At 35.7% G+C, this 19,811-nt stretch overlaps 1 protein-coding gene across 2 annotated transcripts in view; it reads left to right on the plus strand.

Moving 5' to 3' along the window:
* Positions 1–19,704, plus strand: part of LOC110384581 (transcription factor kayak) — a 48,149-nt gene extending 28,445 nt beyond the window's left edge. The window contains exons 2-6 of one of the 2 annotated variants that reach the window (XM_064038668.1): positions 10,229–10,724; positions 12,369–12,458; positions 14,164–14,289; positions 15,776–15,934; positions 16,263–19,704. In XM_064038668.1, the coding sequence (XP_063894738.1) occupies positions 10,455–10,724; positions 12,369–12,458; positions 14,164–14,289; positions 15,776–15,934; positions 16,263–16,808 (1,191 nt within the window). In that variant the 5' untranslated portion in view covers positions 10,229–10,454 and the 3' untranslated portion in view covers positions 16,809–19,704. Of the gene's footprint in view, positions 1–10,228; positions 10,725–12,368; positions 12,459–14,130; positions 14,290–15,775; positions 15,935–16,262 lie in introns of both variants that reach the window. The other variant, XM_021345922.3, reaches the window with a different exon arrangement.
* The last annotated feature ends 107 nt before the right edge of the window (positions 19,705–19,811 follow it).

The following is a 19,811-nucleotide window of genomic DNA, read 5'->3' on the forward strand; positions in this document are numbered from 1 at the left end:
TATTAATACGTACAAAGACATTCGCTTTGTCTGTCTGTTTGCGATGAACCTAAAAACAGCTGAACAGATTTTCATGTGATTTTACATAGAGTGATTCATAGAGAAGGTGTACTTGGTAGATACATATATAATTAGCAATATATATTAAGCCGGGCGGGGTCGGCAAAGTTATAAAACTGATTACCATGGTGTGGAACGGCCTTCACAAGATGATGATGATTAACTTTAGTTGTGTTCCTCTAACAATAACGTACGGTCATAGGTAAGTAGCTGTATCTACTGTAGGCTGTCCATGAATTCAACAGGAAAGTCCTGCATTGCAACACTACCTACGATCCATGTTAATACTTCTCACGTGAATTTCTATACTTTTTTATGCCTCGAGCAAGTGTGGTTTTTACAAAAAATTGCAACTTTTTGGCACACTACCAGGCTTATGATTAACGAAGGTTTTGCTCACGTAGTGTCGGTTCTGTGGCTGAATTATATGCTCTGGTGAATTTACATTTAGATAAGACGTTTGAGAAACCCATCCCTTGCTTTGCTTCTATTTGGAATTTATTTATGGTGAAGCGGTGTTGAACATGTTATTTGGTTTAACCAAATTGTTTTTAACATCTTTGTATAGGTGGATTATAATCCAGAAGTACAACCACACTAGAGAAATAGATCACATGGGTAAATAATACGATGGATGATTGATGCATGTGCAAAGGCTTTCTTTTCCACAATAAAACCTACAAGTATTTTTTTCTCTTTGTCGCTATGTCCTGTAAAAACATCAACACATATTCACCACTTCGACATAATTAGCCTATGCTTTGTCAGTGTCCAAGCATTATCATTTTATTGGTTTCCTGTCGTAAAATGTTCGAGGTCGCGTAACAAAGTGCACCTCATAGTGCTCAATGTTGCAGTTTTCCGCATACAAATCGTGCGAGGGTGTAGCTTTGCTAGACCTTCCGATACAAGGCATTGCTTTTCGATTCGATACAATCGTTTACGTGGTTTATAAATAGTTTCAATATCAAATGCCACTTATTTAACATTGCTATTTATGCTAGTGGAATTTCAATTTAGAGATATTTTTATATGCCTAACAATTAATTTGGAAGAACAAAAAACTTCTTCAACTAAGAGGATGGTATCAACTAACTTAGTTTTAGGTGTCAATGAACGTTATGATAATCTATATTTTATTTCGATAATCATGAGCATCCTTCGTCAAGCTTTTAATACTGTAACTTAAATACGTTATTCAAGAGAGGCCTATATAGACTGCAAGAGGTTAAATTGATTGATTGACCTCATTTACATAAACAAAAATCCACCAAACATTGATTTAATGTGAATATAAATAATTTATATTATGTCAAATTAGATACATCAATCGTGAGTGAATACACGCGTATAAAATGTTAATATTAATGTGGTACAGCAAGGTATACAATATACATCGGTATATATAAAAAATAAATAAGTCGGTGAAGGTTATTTTGTGTGTTATATCTATGTATCTGCACGACACGAAGATGGATCACTTCTTGAAGATATATGAGGAAAATATTAATGTGTGAATTTAACAGCGCTGTTTGCTGCTTTATTTTATTAATTTAGGTGTGAAGTTTTATGTTAGGATTGCTCGAAAGTAATTTTTTTAAGTTGTTTTTTGATTTGGGTTGGGTAATAGTTAACTTTACTCAGGAAATCTTGGAGATAAAATTAAATATAAATAGAGATTAATGAAACCCGAGCCCAAGTACTATTTAGTTATCTATCTATGAACATAAAATTTAATATATGCCATTCATGTATCAGGTAGATTTAATAATATTATTTACAATTATATAAATCCTGTTTTTGCCGGAATGTTTCATAAATGATAATAAATACCCGCATTTACCTGTATAAACCATAAAATTACAGTAGGTATGCAATATTATATTGTAATGTGCATTTTAAGTAGGATTTATATACGTTTTATGCTTGTTTCTAATAAGTATAAATAAAATTAGCCTATTTATTTACCGACTGATTTGCATAGACTGTTCAATGCATCTTCTTTCTAAGGATCTACGGCTTGGCATCTAATTTAACAAAGCCATATAAATAATAACTCAAAAGCTACTAAATTAATGCAATTGGAATCGACAATCAACTTAGGTAGGTATTTTGTGCTTACCTATCTACATAGTATGCGCTCGTGACAAATGACACGAGATAAGAATAAAAAACCTTTCAATCGCGTTTACAAAAAATGTAATTCAACAAAGAATTTCAAGAACTTACGATCCATCGATTTTTAACATGTGGGCGTCAAAATGTGCCTACAGATGTTTGAATTGCAAATTTTCGTCTCCTGATCGCCAGACACGAAAACTGTATGAACAATACGTTGCCAAACTTCCTTTGTTCCTTATACGTGGACATACATGAGTAAGTAAGATGGCGCCGATGATGTAGTAGACGATAGCGCATAGACAGAACCGACAGTCCTTTCTATTCCCTTTTCCTCATAGAGGCTCGACAATAACATAAATCATTAATTTTCATAAATCTACACAGTTTGTACAACGAACAGCTGTTTGTAATCAATATTTATATTTCGTAGTAATGCGTGACTTTCAAATCAAGCATGAAGGATTTTATTAGCAATGTATGTCTACTTAGGCACGTTAAAATATATTGCTGTAAAATCAGTTTTTATTTAGGCAGGTGCTTAGTTCGTGTTTGCTGACGTTGCATTGAAATATTGATACTTAATTGACATGATGATAAAATTACAAATGATATGAATAGGCAGCCATTAAATGTTAAGCATTCGATCATTCACAATCAGTCACGCAGATGTATGCTACCTTATTTATTAAAAGCTCGGATGATGGGTGTGTGATAATTTTATTCAAGGCTCTTGCGTGTACGGTAATAGATGGTTTAACATAAACAAGAAGTTATGTTTTGACTAAATTGACGCTATTTTTTCTGTTATGGACGTAGAACGAATGTAAATTTTCCACGTTTATCTTTAAATTAGTAATATGTCAATAAGAATTTAATATTCATCGTAATTTAATTAAGTATTGCTGTTATGATGACACAATAAGTAATGAATACGCATTAGCTCTTCATACTGCTTATTTCTAAATACTAAATCATTCTACAATACTGGTACAGCAATGGACCATAATGTGTTAAAACGGCCAAGCAAAAGTCATAAAAAACAAATAAGGAACATTTCTTTTCTCAGCAAAAAATAAAGATGATTGAAAACACACACACACACACACGTCTACAAAGTATATCGTGGCTGGTTAAAAAAGGCGCGTCGATACAATTATAATCTATGGCATGGGATTAGGCTGAGCGTGTGTGCGTCGGATGGAACACACCCACTGGCCGACGCGCCGAAATTACGACCGATAGTTTTTGCCCGCGCCGTCGAGTGTCAAGGACGAAGTTCTGTTGCTACACGATGCCGACGAACACTTTGGACTAACTTTGCATTTGACTTTGTGCGAAAAAAGAAATACATAATTTGAATTTTAAGTCTGAGGGGTTTTGCACTTTGCGGTTAATGTTTTTTTTTTTTGTGTTTTTAGTCGCCTTTTGGTATTATTTGGGCATGAGTACCTAGGAGGTAGCTAATCATTTGCTATTGGAAGCGGAAAACGTTTTCCTTTTTCTTGTAGGAATTAGATAAGATTATTAGACTTTTTTGGTAAGTATTGAGAATAACAAAAAGCCTTTTTAAAGTGCAGTAGCCCTTTTGATATTAGTTATTTAGGTACTTACATGTTACTTGTGTATTATAATTGTATTCTAGTATTGTTGTTAATTGATTCACTAGTTCGCGTTAAGTCGGTGATAACTTCTCTGTTAATCGCTTCATATCTAAGGGCTATTTACAATTTTATTAGAGAATTTAGTTGAACGGATATTATAAGACAATACGAATATAATAGTCTGCATTTAATTTCCATGTCGTGAATAACTTTACAATCAAATGGCTTTTATTAACTCGTGGAATTAATTTTCTGTCTAACGAATTTTAATAATTAGACGATAATTATTATAAGTGGCATTGACCTTAATCAAGTCAAATTGTTCGGCCGGACATTACGTACAATTGGCAATTAAACCTTTAAAGGAATCGAAACCAAAATCAATTTATATTCAGTTGAGGATTACCATAACTAATCTTTAATTGCCGATATACTTTCTTGTTTTTTTGAACGTAGGCACAGTTATCTTCTTAAGGTTATATTTATGAGTTCTTAATTGGGCAGATATTTTTTATTTATTGATAGGTAGGTAAATGTTTATTTATTTTTATTACATAGATATTCAACGCTAAAGTATTGAGGCTAATGTAACCAATAACATTTAATTTAATTAGGTAGTTGTGTGCGTGCTTGTCTTACTTAAGTTGAATTACTAAATATTTATACGAAAATATGTTGTTGCTGTGTGTAAAAGAAACCTGCCAGGCTAAAGATTAATATCTTGTGTTAATAAACCATTGTTACTTTTTCTCCCTGTTTTAGCTCAAGTAATTAATTCCGGCAGCTATATAAAACATTAGTGCCGTAGGTAATTAAAGAGAGTATACCTACCTCATTAAATGCCTTCAAATGGCAGAAAAATTTTACCATTAAAGGATAAAATATAAATAAGTACTTATTACTTAATAGAACAGCTTTCAACTCGGTCCAAGAGCACAGCCACTTAGCCGATAACGTTATGATAAATGAATGAACATTACTTAATAAATAACAGCACATTATACAATACTGACAAGAAATATGACGCGGGTCCAGGCAGCCCATATGCTACCTATCTGAGGCATAAAGTAAATCAAAATTGATCGACTCATTCATTCTCGACAGTTGATAATATGCTCATTAAATTACGAAATAATGTGAGGTTCACTTATAACTAGAGGCAGACAGCTTTTGAAACAAAAGATGACGTTACTGCATTGATCAACAAGTTTAACTAAGGCCCTACCCTGATCATAGATTGAAAGCAATAACAATTCCGTTGCCCTCTTCTAAACAATGACAATAGAAACAGTTGATGGCACCGTCTTGGCGACAACAAACATTTATGGGAACATGGCTCTTAATTTATTTAAGAGGTGCTCAGTTAAACACTTCACATAAAACTAAGGTTTGTGAAATCTCTATTGTGCAAGCGGCATTAAGTTTCTGAAAAACCTTTAAACACGACATTAACATTTATTAAGATAGTTACGCCTGACCAATTTAGATAAACATCCGTAATTTAGTAGGTTAATTTTGATCAAACCATGAGATATCATTGAATTCTACAAATGTCCTTAGCCTACATAACGAGTCCCATCAAATAGAAAAACGTTGTTCCTACAATGAATTAAAATCATTAACATAATCATTGATATTCCAAGTCTATCCGCCATTGGATTCGATCGTCTATTCGATACAGTGTAGGTCTATTGTGTCTCTGTGGTAGATACATTCTACGTCCCGAACTATTTGACGGAGAGTTAAGAGGATAAAGACTCTCATATATTTATTATATTTAGATGGAGGTACCTAATTCACACTTAAGAGGTTTTTTATTATGGCAGTTTTACGATTCATAGTTACTTTCCTGTAGGATTCAAACACCTAAGAAAAGGGAAAAGCCATTATCGGTATTTTCTTCTTATGTCGAGATTATTATAAACCATAATGTTGCACAAGGTTCGCAGGTCACCCTAGAAATGTAATTACCACTAGATTATCACAGCTGGCACAGGTTTATATGCGTTATCAATATATTGACAAAGGCTCGGGCGAGCTGTTTGACAGTATAATTGATGAACGTGCTCAGTCGCCTTCGAGCCGACATTGTCCAACTAATCGTAGCTGGAACAAAGGCGCCACTTGTCTCGGATTAGGGTTCAGCCTTATATGTTACTGAATTAATGTATGTCTGTTTTTTTTTTCAATTTTTCGTTTGGGATTGAACGCTAGTTATTTGTACAATTATACAAGTACTTTTTGACTGTAACAGAGAATAAGATTATGCAGAAAGATTTTAAAAACGATAATTTAGTTACGGATTTTAAAACATATATGTACATATGAACCTACCTGAAGAGTAAAAGATAGGGTTTAAATAAACTTGATTTACCTTAACTAAGCTATTAAGAAGTCACTAGCGCAAAAAAGCACAGGACACGATTTATACATTATGTAAAAAGATTCATATAAAAGTAGAGAACCACAACGATTTCTGCATATTACGGGATAATTCATCCAATTAAAGTGTGCTTTGAACTCAATAAGTGTGAATAATTAGCGCGAAGCCACTATCACGTGTTCTAGTTGCACGTGACTTCTGCGGTTAATGCAAAAATGTGGACCATCTAGCTGCAACTATGCTCCAATGGTGTTAACGAATAAATACTACACATTCATACCATATGTAGAAATAAATATAGCATTTGCCTTTTGAATTTGACCTACATACAAGCATATCGTACCTATATCGGAGTGATATTATTACCTACACGCTTTTTTTTCCCATAACCTTACCAAAATTTCAATGTCATGCTATCGCTAGAAATACGGAACCACCATTAAAATTTTCCTACCAACCCGACGTATCTACTAATTTTAGTATGTGTACGTTAAAATTTGTTGTTTCCGCCTCACAGTTAAATGTAACTTGCATTGTTTTGTTACCTACCGCGATGGTAAAAAATAGCGTCCTCTACACTTGAATAACAATGAACTCAAAACATTGCAGACGGATTTATTTTATTACTTTATTGTACGTAGTATCATCAGTTACGCTTGTCAAAATTGTTGTACCTACCTATGTTAATCAAGTATTTCCTATACAAAGTACTCGTGTATTTTTTGTTCGATAATGATCAAGCCACAATAGCAACATCATATTCTAGCAGTGTTAATTTTTTTTCGGCAATTTTTTCGTAAGAATGAAATATGAAAGCCTACTTACAAATAGAGTAGCTAATAAAGAATCTTTTAGTAGATAATATGCCTCAGTAAGGCAATCTTTTAAATATTAGTCACATAGAGATATCATTTGTTAGTAAGTAGGTAAAACTAAGACGATTAAACAAACACGTACAAAGAATTGATAAATAAATTAATGATTTATGACGCGCACAATAAATATGCCTTATTTACAACTTATTAAAACAAGCACAAAGTGTACTTTACAGAAAGATAAAGTTCATATCAGTTGCATGCTGTGTGTCACACAGGTGTTTAGGTTAGTGGTCACTGAATAATATATGGGTGCATATTATCTCGACATCAACGTAAGTCATCCCACTTATTGACTAGTAGGTCATATAACTTGTCTTGTTCTTAGTATCTTAAGAATGGTCCTTGTTGCTTGCTTATGCCCTATATTTCTCTTTCTTTCTCAACTCTTTGTTATCAATCCATTTCGAAAAAAATATATATCCGGTGATGCTTCACCCCTGTATAAACCCATCATCTACTAGCTGGTAAATCAATTTGACAGTCGCACTTCCCTTGGCCAATATTAGTCTACCTTGCTCCAATTTTGCTGTAATTTTATTTATATTACTTAAGTAGTGACCAACGTTTTGCCACTACAAAGTAGGAACGTAATTGGAAACATCGTAAAAGTCCACAGAGAAGGACCGGTTAGACAGTTGCCAGTGTTCCAATGAGTTAGATTCATGTAGGTCGGTATATTGTCCGGCTGATACTTGGACATCCGATCCCAAAATAGGACAATGAGGATAGAACAGCTTGCTCTAAAAATAACTAATCGGATAAAACAAAGTGACATTGTTCTGTATGTAAATTATCAGTTTTTTTAATGAACACCTATTTGTTTTGATACTCATTAATTATGAGATGCATGTTTGTTTCAATTAAGCTGGCGTTTTTTCCAATAACACTATTCATAGGGAAGAGTTACTACAAAACCAGTTCTAATTAAAAATATGCTCGGAGAAATGCAATTAAGTTGACAGACATTAACGTAGTACGCAGCGGGTGCGGCCGAAACTAGGTTACCCATTTCTCGTTAAGTCAGTAGCACCCGGGACAAAGAGTCGTAACGACCCCGCCTTTATTGCTCTCCAACGATGTTTTAAACATATAGAACTCGACCCCTTTGCTTGCAAACCCATGGCAATATGATCCCCTCTCTCCTTTATCCGTATTTATGTCACTAGCGTAAGAAAGAGCGAGAATTTAAGTGCCCCCATACTTATAAAACTTTCGAGACGACAACGCGTTAAATGACGCTGAATTTGCGCAGTTATTTTTCTTTATGCGTAAAAAAATATAAGAAAACGATAAAAAAGTGATCGTAAAAATGTCTTTGGGTGTATAACATTATATGCGTTTTCAAAAACAAAGGGTGTGTATGTGTTGACAAAAGAATTTGAATACACGGCACGGCGGCTGATAAAACCACAAAACGTTCCTGGCGACACTATATAACACGCAACAAGCTAATCCGAAGCCTACGCAGCTCGGAGCGGATACATTTATATTATATTTCTTTCCCCTTTTCGGGTACGGACGTCCTACTACCTACCTAATGTAATTTGCATATTCACTTTGAAGCAGATATTGAAACCCACGCATAGGCACCTAGCTCGGCGACATTATGCAGCTGAGTACCAGTGACCCTTTGTTGGAAGTGTGTTTTACATAGCAATTGCAATTTCGCTCGTAAAGTTTTCCTTCAACTTTTCCGTGTTGTCGCTTTCTCCATTAGATTTGTATGTTTATTGTGTGAGCGTAAAATCTTTGGCAAGTAGCGTGCTCGTGTTTGCACAGATGTGTTCGTTTACTCATTAAACACAGTCATTGCTACTGATACATCCAAGATATTACGTAAAACATTCGATTTCGTCCCATTTTTTGCATCGAGTACTCAAGTTTGTGTTTGTTTTGTACAGCACTCATTATGGACAAGTGTTTTTGTTGGATTGTTAACTGAGGAGTTATGACGTTTTCCATAGACTGTTGCATAATATATTAAGAAATAAACAAATATTATATTTATAAATTAATTTTAATATCGATTCATAACTTTGACAGCTAAATTCAAGTATAACAAGACAAATACAGTTCACCTGTAGACCGCCAACCGCGAAGTCTCCACTCTTCTAGAGCTCAGACATCCGAATGATTCATCTGAAACAATATAAATTGAATTGGTACAATTATACAAATGGAAACATATTTCAACCCGAAAACAATACACGGTTGCGGTTACATGTTATTTTCCGAGAATGCCCGACGACCTTGGGGATGTCTGTCCATATCTGGCACCTCAATATTTCTGGCGTCGCGGCACATTTTCCTCTACTCCGCGAGTGGAATAAGCAAAACCGCCACAACTAGGTTACACAGACTCCGTGCTTTATTGTGTTTACGTGCCACAGATATGAGATATACAGATAGACGGTCCAGGTCAAGGCGCCAGACAGCTTTCGAGTCGACTAGCTATATATGGACTATCGTATTTAGCTTCTGTTTTGATCGTAGCACTGGTCCGAGTGTCACGATGCGTGTCCTAATTATGCGCTACACCCTAATCTCCACATAATGTAGGACTTACATGATACCAGCTCGTTAATTGCTTAATCCATGCATGTCCTTGCATTAGGTGGCCGGCGACTAATCCCCGCAGACGCCGGTACTGGCTACTCCACAGTTTGTTGAGCTACGAAACGAACAATAGGCGACACGCGGAAGAGCATTAAAATACGTCGTAAAAAGTGCGCGTAGTTTTAAATTTTATGGCTAGCGTTCAATTGGGGCCTGTAAAAACGCGTTTTATTGGAGTCGCATCCTGGCTGCGAGGTCGCGATGTTCAGATAGGTCTAATTAAAAACCCGCCGCGTGCACTCTTGCGAAAGCGGTGCCTCTCCGAATTGCCTCTTGCGAAACTCTTGCCCTTCAGACTACCAGATTTTTAGAACAGGATTTACAGGCTCTAGGCGTCTCGTTTAAGTGTTACACAACGCTATGTTACTGGAGATATATGCCTAATAATTACACCTTTACTCAGAAACGATTTGTCTGTGTAATTTAATTCATTTAATGACCCCCTTTTATTGAAATGATAATGTTTACCAACGGGTCATGGTTCAAGATCCGGTTTAATCGAAGTTATCTTTAAGTAATTTAAAATAATACTACATCATGAATTAATAGTTCCTCTTTTTTGTTCACAGATTGCACGAACAGTGAAACGAACGTTACCCGTGAAGACTTCTTGTTAAGAAGACTTAAGTGCCATTCATAACAAGTTTACCACTCGCAGTGATATTTAGTTATATGTTAGTGATAGTGTGTAACCGTGATATAGTCATACTTAATTTAGGTGCTAACCGCTATCGGTAGTTTTTAGTGCAGAAACGTTACCAAAAAGTTACGAAACTGGCTCCTTACAAGGATATAATGAATTCGACGAGCATGAGCTCTGCGGTGCCTACGATCAAGTGTGAGGACACGTCGCCGTCGCCGGCGGCGGCCGTGGCCACGGACGGCGACACCGCGAGCACCTACAACCTGAGCGTCAACGTGAACCTCAGCGCCGCCATGATCAACATGCTGACGGCCGAGACCGCGGGCCCGACCACCCTGCGGACCCCCGAGATCGTCAACGACGTCATCACCATGACCAACCCTCTAGACCAGTACAACTACGACAAGAATTCCAGTTTCAAGGTGAGCAACAAATTCAGTTTTTTCTTTTGTTCTCACATGTTATGGTAGCTCATTTTTTAGTACACGTTGTTTTAGGCACGTGCATGATTAATTACATTAATCCAATGAAAAATGAAATGTTGTATCTGAAGTTAATTAGATTATGTGCGTGCATGAAATCGTGTTGATGAAGTATCTAATAAGAGACGTCCTCCAGTCACTGCCTATTGTTCTACTTCGTCTAACTGCTCCAGGATCTAAGGCCTCCTTGCACAAATGAGTGAATACATAACGTGCAAAATACTGTACTTGAAGCTCTCATTGTTATTCGTGCTTTCACGAAGCGCCTGGACGCTCACAATGCACGTAGGATCCTTCCAGTACTTAGGTCACATCCATGCATGCTCGTTAGAATGTAAAATAAGTGTTACAAGTATTTTGAACGGTTGCCAAGTGTTAGGTGGCACGTAACTATGGCCACGTGACCGGCCATCACTCCCCCATTATAAACATTGGATAACACTGGCAACATGCAGTGAGGTCATGCACCTTATGCAGACTCCTTATTTACTGTGTTTAGCAGCAGACTCGATGGCGCCATGGTAACACTTCATATCGGGTTATCTATATTTAGTTATCGTGTTGTTTGGTATAGCTAGGCATTATTTGCAGTGTTGATTATCTCGACTCGTGCGCTGCCGTTTCATGAATGAGTTTCATTACACTGAATTATGTGAATGGCGGACAATTTAGAGCGTAAAAACAATGTGACGGCCGGACAATTATTTGATGCTAACCGCTTGATAAAACAATTTGGTAGCATGTGTCATTCAGTTCACATAGAATACGCACGTACGCACACATAAAAGCTACTGAAAATAAGCATTTTAAAATAGTCATTATTCTAGAAGTTTGTTTTTTCTTACAAAGATTGTCCCAAATGGTAAAGAAGCACAATATTCAGTTATTATAAATGGTGGCCAGTTCGAAATAAACCAAACACTGTTGTGTAAGCACAGTTTTGACTACTAATAACTTTGTTTAAATAGTTCCTATGTACCTTCTCAGTGTTGTCGACAAGCACACAATTTATTTTTTACTTCATACGTAATCTATTGGTACAAAGAATAATAACAGGAAAATTATATTTAAACTTTGCCTTTCTACAGAGAATATAAAAGTTCAGATAGAATATAAATAAAACGCTAACTATAACATTCAACCTATGGAAAGACTAGAGGCAGTTCTCAATACTGAGGTACCTACCCGGTCTTCTTCAAGGAATAATCCTAGGTCATACTAGCCTTACTGAGGGTCTATTAGCTATGAAGTAAGTAGCGTAGGGTCATATCTAATGAACTTAATTTGCCAGAGAAGCATGTTAAAGACCATATACTTGAACTAAGTACGGTAACGATGACACTTACAAGTAATTAAAAAAATATATAAATATGCAGGTTTGTATATATGTAGATCAAAATAAAAAAAGATAAACAAGGAACTTTCGTGACGGCCAACGTAGGTACTAATGGCTTTTGCGTGCAAACTGTCCCATTTAGTGTAGCGTCGACCTCTGACAAAAGGCATCGAGGTGGAAAATGTAACATTAGCGGTGTTCGGTCACCGTGCAACGATATGAGGTCTCACTTCCCCGTGTCGTTTCAGAATGCCAGCAATAATGACTCCAACTCTTCAATGTCCAACGGCTCGTCGGCCACCTCACCAGCTTCAAGCACCACACCGAGTATACAGAAGGTAAATATCATTTTAGTTAATTAATGCAAATGTTCTAAGAGATTTAAAGAGTCAATGACCAGAAATTGGTAAAATCTTAAAATGGTCAGACAAAAAGTTAAATTTTTTACAAAATTAATTCTAGATAGATTTTTATTGAGCAAATGAATACATAAAAATCTGTGCCCATTACAATTATTTATAATAACTCAATCTTATAAAATAACATTTTATGCATAGCACTAATTGCATATTCGTGTTTATCTCGAAAGCTCTCACGAAGTCGTTAAGTGTTAATTTATGAATAAGTGTTATTTTTTATCCTTGCACTTTTGATGTATTAAAAAGCAAACAAAAACAGTTTCACGGTCATTATCATTTTATTTTGGGCCCGCACTTATAGCGTACACATGCCTTAGCAGCCTCTTGTGGAATTCTAAGTTGCAAATCACTTTGTCTTGCTCACTCCTTACCAAGACATAACGACTTGTTAGGGCATTCTCGGTAGGTAAGGCACCTAATGCCTACCCAGAAACGGGTCTGGATGCCATTTAACAGCTATATTTAGACTAACGTCTCTAGTCCCAAATGCAGTCCTTATTCAAAAGTTTTGAAGGTTATAGCTGAGCATACAAAACGAAGCTCAGGATAGTTTGTAGATTTCCTTTGACCTCGTAATTATTCAAATTAACGTTATTAGTAACTACCTATTAAACGAATCGACCAGTTTTTTTCTTGCCTACGTCATTTATGTAGGCACAGTTCCAAAGGCTAGCTGAGCCCAGTCTAGACAATGGGCGGACGTTGAAAATGTGAGAAAAACAAACCACCTTGATAATTAATAATCGTAATATCAATCGTGTGTTTATTTTTTTCTCACAGTTCAATTGGAATTGCACAATTGTATAAAATCGTAATTGCACTTCAACATTCTCGTAATACTCAGGTATTGAGAATACATCTTCAATATTGACCTTGGGCTCGTAAAGAGTCGTGAATCATTTGTTGAACAGGTGATGCACATGACATATATTACAATTTACCACATGGTACACAATAACTCCTACCTTTAAATAACCTTCTATAAAACAAAATTGTAATTGTAAAGTCCTTGGAGTTCGTTAAGCTCCAGCAAAGTCGTTTCGGTCAAATTATTCGTTAAATAGTAGGAGTCTCCCCCTCTGGTAAAGTTAAGCGATTATAAATGTAAATTATCCACGTCTCCATTTAAGTAAACTTGTTACAATCTTGATGATAGATAAGTACGTTTGATAAATATAGTAAACCCGGTGGGTACATAACATTTAATCCATGCTAAAGTTCTTCAACCGTAAAAACGGTATTAATCCAATAGAACAATAGTTTTTTACACAAATACGATGATAACTCTGACCGAGCTAAAGGATAAATCGAGGACCTATTATTTTTATCTCGGCAGGAAAATGAGCATTTCCTTTGCATAATACAATAGAGAGACTAGAGGAATGCAAGTTTACTGCAAATTGCAGTATTATTGAAGTTTCGATTCATAAGCTCTTTACCTGAAAAGTAAGGTTGAACTATAATGGGCTTTACGCCTCACTACAGGTTTTGTTGCAAAACTGCAATCATAGCCTTGTAACCCTTTCTGTTTCACCATATCGAACGTTTATAGCCCTTCAAGATGTTTGAAAGAATAATTTTAATTTTCCAGACTTGTTCAGAACTAATAAAGGCTGGTCTGAAGTTGTCGATAGAGTCAAAACGGAAGATGTCTGGGAGCGACACGGATGCTGGAATGAAGAGGATGAAGAAAGAGGAGAGCGACGATGATTACGACAGCAGTCACACACTCACAAATAAATCTGATGGGGTAAGCGAATTTCCATTGCCTAAACTCTATAGTTTGATACAAATCATATCATCAAGACGATAAAGGCAGGTATTAGTAGATAGAAGATTTTTACTGACTTGTGGTAAAAGAAGAGGCTCAAGAATATTTTGAGCTTTAATTCAAGACGCTTACGAACAAAAAAAAGGTCACTTTATGCACCATACCTAATGTAGGATTTCTGAAAAAAAAAACCTGAGTTAATCCAAGATAATAAATTATACGAATAAGTAAATAATATAACGAATAGGTAAATAAGTAGTAAAACAATAAGACACGTCAAATAAAGTTAAATCCTACATAGATAGGCAAAGAAAACGTGAATCCCCGAATACTAAAGGGGGTAAAAACCCTAACACATTTCTAGAAGATTCTGAAAAGATAAATAAAATTCATTAAAAGGAAAACTGTTCTCCAAAGTCACGACCACTGCCGTCGAAGATTTAGATTTCCAAAGCGTGTATTATTTATGGTATTAGCGGTAATACTACTAACCGCAATGATACAGCGAAGTCGGATCCTAAGGAAACTGTATGTACCTACCTACCATTCAGTCACGTAGACACTCGCTAAGGAAAATGACGGATTCACGTGCTTCAGCACCATTAAGATTCATAATACTTAATTCAAATTTAGTTATTTAAAAAATATTGATTGTGTTATTCTTGTATGTATTTTTGCACAATGCGTACGCTGTTATGCATAATTATTTATTTATATTCGAATAAAAATATGAGTGCCACTCCTTGAACGGATTCTAGCGTTCAAGGGTCAAGCCATTACATTCGCAAACGTGATTCGACGTATCGTTAGATGCATTATTTTTATGATCGAATTTACGAGCGAGCCGCCCAACGGCTGCACTTCCCATGTACCAGCAATAAATAAAGATGTGTGCGGAAGATTGCAAATCGTATCTAAACTAACTTTTATTGCGACTGCGCAGCATTGTAATTCAACGGCTTCATTGAAGTTTTATGAGCTTACGAAGAAGGCATCGCAAATGCGGCGGCAGTCGTGACTTCACTTCCTGATTTTGAAAGGTAGCGTTATGGCAATGAGAAATGATCGGCGTATCGAGTAGCCTTACTTAATGGACCGGGCTTTGGATTGATTATTCTTTTGTTTAGCCATTGTAATATGCAGATTTTAGGGTACGTGGGCAGTATATCAGAATCAACTTACTTTGTTACCTTCATTATCTCCAGTTTGAAAGTCGCGATTAGGTATTTACATTATTTTGAAGCATAGAACTTAAAATATGTATGTTCAAGTTTAGCACTAAGATATCGGACATTGGACTTTTCTGGCAATTTCTTTTACCATAAGATCTGCTTAACTTGAAAATACAAACAAATAGAGTCCTCAATAGTTACTCCAGTTGATCATCCATTTCAGTCTTATTTATTTGGAGAAGTTAAGACTATGTCTGAATAACCAGAAGCTAACAAAACATCTTAATTTCCAGCTGACGCCAGAGGACGAGGAGCGCCGGCGGCGTAGGAGAGAGCGGAATAAAATCGCAGCGACTAAATGTCGGATGAAGAAACGCGAGAGAACCGTCAACCTGGTCACCGAGAGCGAAGTGTTGGAGAGCCAGAACATAGACCTTAAAGCTCAACTTAAGGTAAGTAAAGTGATCAAACTCAAAGAAAAGGGGCTTTAGATGATACCAGCAGAAAAAATATGGCAAAATTCACGAGGACACTATTGGGATTAGGAATAAGTGTGAAAAATAAATTAAGATAGGTGTAGTAGGATTAAAAGTTAATTACATTGTAAAAACCCATTTCTGTAAAGATGTCATTATCGGTTATGACTTCTCATGAGGATCGTAAGAGACGATAACGAAAGGACCCAGACAGCTATTAGTGTCAATTTGTAATGGCGACAAAAAGTATCAGCTAAGCTTTCAAAATACATAGGTGACCTCACATGGTGTTCTTTATTTCCAGGACTTGGAAGTTCAGAAGCGTCGGTTGATGGATATGTTGACAATCCACGCAGCATCGTGTGTGAAGTCGAACAATTCCAACACGAGACAGTCTCCAACAACGCCGTACAACATGATCGGGCCTTACGACTCTCCGTCAACATTCCCCGTGTCGTTCGACGCGCACTCGCCCTACATCCGACCCGAGTCCGCCAACATACTCACGTCCAGCTATACCTGCGTCACCCCGCTCAACGGGGACTCGTCCATCGACACGATATCGTCGCTCGACACCATCTATGTAGCCCCACAGCTCACCGACGCGGAGTACCCCCGAGCCGACAGTGTACTCAGCCTACCACCTACTTCGGAGCGCAGTTACGTCACCACAGACGGCTATCTCCCCAAGTCCACGAATCTTCTCGTCCCGATCGACTCCGAGCAGGACTACTATGACCCGGAGGCGAACTACAACCTGGGCAACCAACAGTGCCACACGTATCCCAACACCATGCCCGAGTCCTCGACCAAACTCAATAACGGTCTAAACGACGGCTGCCTCGTGTAGTTAGGAACGTCCACGTTATCAGTAACCATTTTTTGTCGGGTCCAAATTTATTTTCGACATGTATACGTATAATTTAAGCATTGGAGTTATTAAAATTCGAAATAGAATGTCACCGTTTATTATAATTATCTTTATTCATACCATCTTCCAGACTTAGCTTCCATTTTACATAAATGCTTACTCTTTTGAATGTTGTTATAAAAAAAACGTAAATTTTCAATTCGGTGGCAATTAAAACCAATATTTTTATAGTGTACGAATTACAAAAAACATAACAAAAAATATTTAAAAAATTATTCAATCATCTTCCATGAACCAAGTTTTGCCTATACAATTTGCAGTTGTGATAAAATATAATATTTTAAAATGACCTTTTGTATCTCATGATAAAGCTTCTTAAAGTGCCAGAAAATCAACAAAGGGCGGGGAAATTTATTTCGAAACGAAATCATATGTCTACTGTGTAGAACAACAACGTAGAGATAGTTTGGTGCCTGTATAACGTAGCTAGTATGTATGTATAAGAGATGGAGTGACATTACCATTCAGCAATGAGCAGGAAAAACATTTTAATACAAAACTTTATGCATTCTGACCTCCAGCACAAAAAAAAACGTTCTTTTACCACGAAAACAAAAAAAGGTTACATTTTCTTTTAGATATTGTGAATTTAGAATCCCCAATTTGATTGTATAATAATGACTACGTTAACACGAAACAGTAACTGTAAAACAGTTCTTTAGGTAGGTATTTCACATAATATTTTATTTTATCTAAGTGTCTAATTCTAACAATTACCATTCGTTTTAATTTTTTAAGTTCTATGATTTTGCTTTGATCTGTTTAAAATATTTATTTATTAAGATCTGATTTTACGGTGCAATGAGAAATGATTTGGTATTTACCGTTGGTGTCTAGTCTACATCGGTAAGTCCAAAATATGAAGAGTCCCAAATACATCACATAGCCTTTAACTTCCAGTACAATGATAGATATAGTAATACAGTAGATACCTCCTGTTGAAAATCCAAAATTATATATTTTTTGTTACAAAAGTATATTCACAGATTCTAATGAGATATATTCCACATAATATACCATGCGTTACAATTTGTCTAAGGTAATATTAGTTATAAGGTGCTTTAACTCAGAGTAAGTCGTGATATACCTAATATTATTGTTAAGTGCAACAAGCGTTACTTGTTACAGACGATAATCAATTAATTTTAAGTATTTGACATTTCTATAATTAAGAATGTACATGTAACGAATTGTATGTGCACACAAAGCAACATGACGAATTCTACCATTTGTCAAGTTCACGTGTCATGCAACTAAAAACCTTATTGCATATAACACAAAGACAAAATTAATAAAAAATAATGTCAGCATGTGACTTTGACAAATGGACCAAATGTATTTCGTGTACAAAGTCGCTTGAAGCGTTCACAAAACACCATTGTAAAGTGCCTCTGTATTTTAATTCCGGACTAAAGCGATTTTGTTATTCTGTTAATATTTTTATATGGAGTTAGTAAGCTATGATAGGAATAGACGTCTGGGCGAAATATTTGTAAAACTACAGCTGGAGTGGAATAGAAGCACAATTATAATATATTACGTAACAACCGGAGTTGTACTGTTGCATAATAATAGAATAATGTGCAGTTTCCGAAGCTGTGTGAAGCCCAGACATACGCAGATCTATGTAAAGACAGTGCCTTCTGCATACCAGTGATCCTAGTCTATGTGGCTGCCTTACCCAGCAGTCAGTCGCGTGAGCATTTATTTTTATATTGTTGGTAATATTGTGATAGCAAAAATCTATTTATTAACACAGAGCACAATTTGAACTAATGTTCATTGTTATTTCTTGTCTAACAAGAATGTAAAGTGTCCACATCGTAGTTTCTAGAAAAGCCGTCATTGTGCGAAATGTAATGAACTTTCTCTTAGATTTGTAGTTTTCTATACTTCTTTATATTTGGTCAATGTTAAATTATGAATTTGATTGTTTGAAAGTCTGTAGTCTTTTGTATTTCGCTTTCGTAGTGTGATGGTACCGTCGTAGTAATCTTGCTTATAAGATTAACTTTAGAAGGTATAGAGTAGTTATTGTGAATGGCCTGGTTGTCACGTTGAGATTGATCATCAATTTATTACATCTGCTAACGAGAGGAGTTCTCGCCAGCACATTATTGGAGATTTTTGTAATTAGACAAACCAGTTACAACGCCAGTTTCAATTATATCAAATTTCACCTCAGAGACTTTCTAAAGATTAAAATAATCAATAAATTATGATCACCGGTTCTGTTTTCGCATGGATGTAATAAAGTTGCTTGATCAATCGGTGACGTCATCTACTTCTTACTTTATAACTCAGTATCTCTGCTGATCACCCGCGTGGTCAGTTGTGATAGTACATTACTATTGCATAACATTCGGTTGTAAGTTATAAAACGACTAGTATTACATTTGTTTAACGATTTATTGTTGTTACAAAATAAGATTTAACTTTATAATTTATATATGAGTATTCGAATCAACTTTAAATCCGTTGTTATATCTCTTGCTATTTAAGTCTGCTATGTACTAATGCTTTGATATTCAAGTTTTATTAAATTTTCTATAGATTTACAAATAATTTGAACACTCATATTCGTTGAAAACTAAAATTTTAATTAAGTCACAAAGTGATTAAAATGTAATCATATTGTACCATATTCATTAAGGAACCGTTGTTTGTTATAATATCAAAAATAATAATTCGTACTAGTTTTTGTAAGTGTTGTAAACATCACTTGTACCTGCTTCATAAATATTAATATTTTGACAGTCAAAGCAAAATTATTGCGCTTATATATTGAAGAATAAATCATTATATTGCATACAAATATGTTTTGATTTCTTGCCTTCCATCTTCCTACACAACCTTCACATAATAGTAAAATTTTGAAAAGTTAGGCAATTTATTTGTCTGAGATCTACTACGCTATTTAAA

This window comes from Helicoverpa armigera, chromosome 16, assembly GCF_030705265.1.
Source record: "Helicoverpa armigera isolate CAAS_96S chromosome 16, ASM3070526v1, whole genome shotgun sequence".
NCBI lineage: Eukaryota > Metazoa > Arthropoda > Insecta > Lepidoptera > Noctuidae > Helicoverpa > Helicoverpa armigera.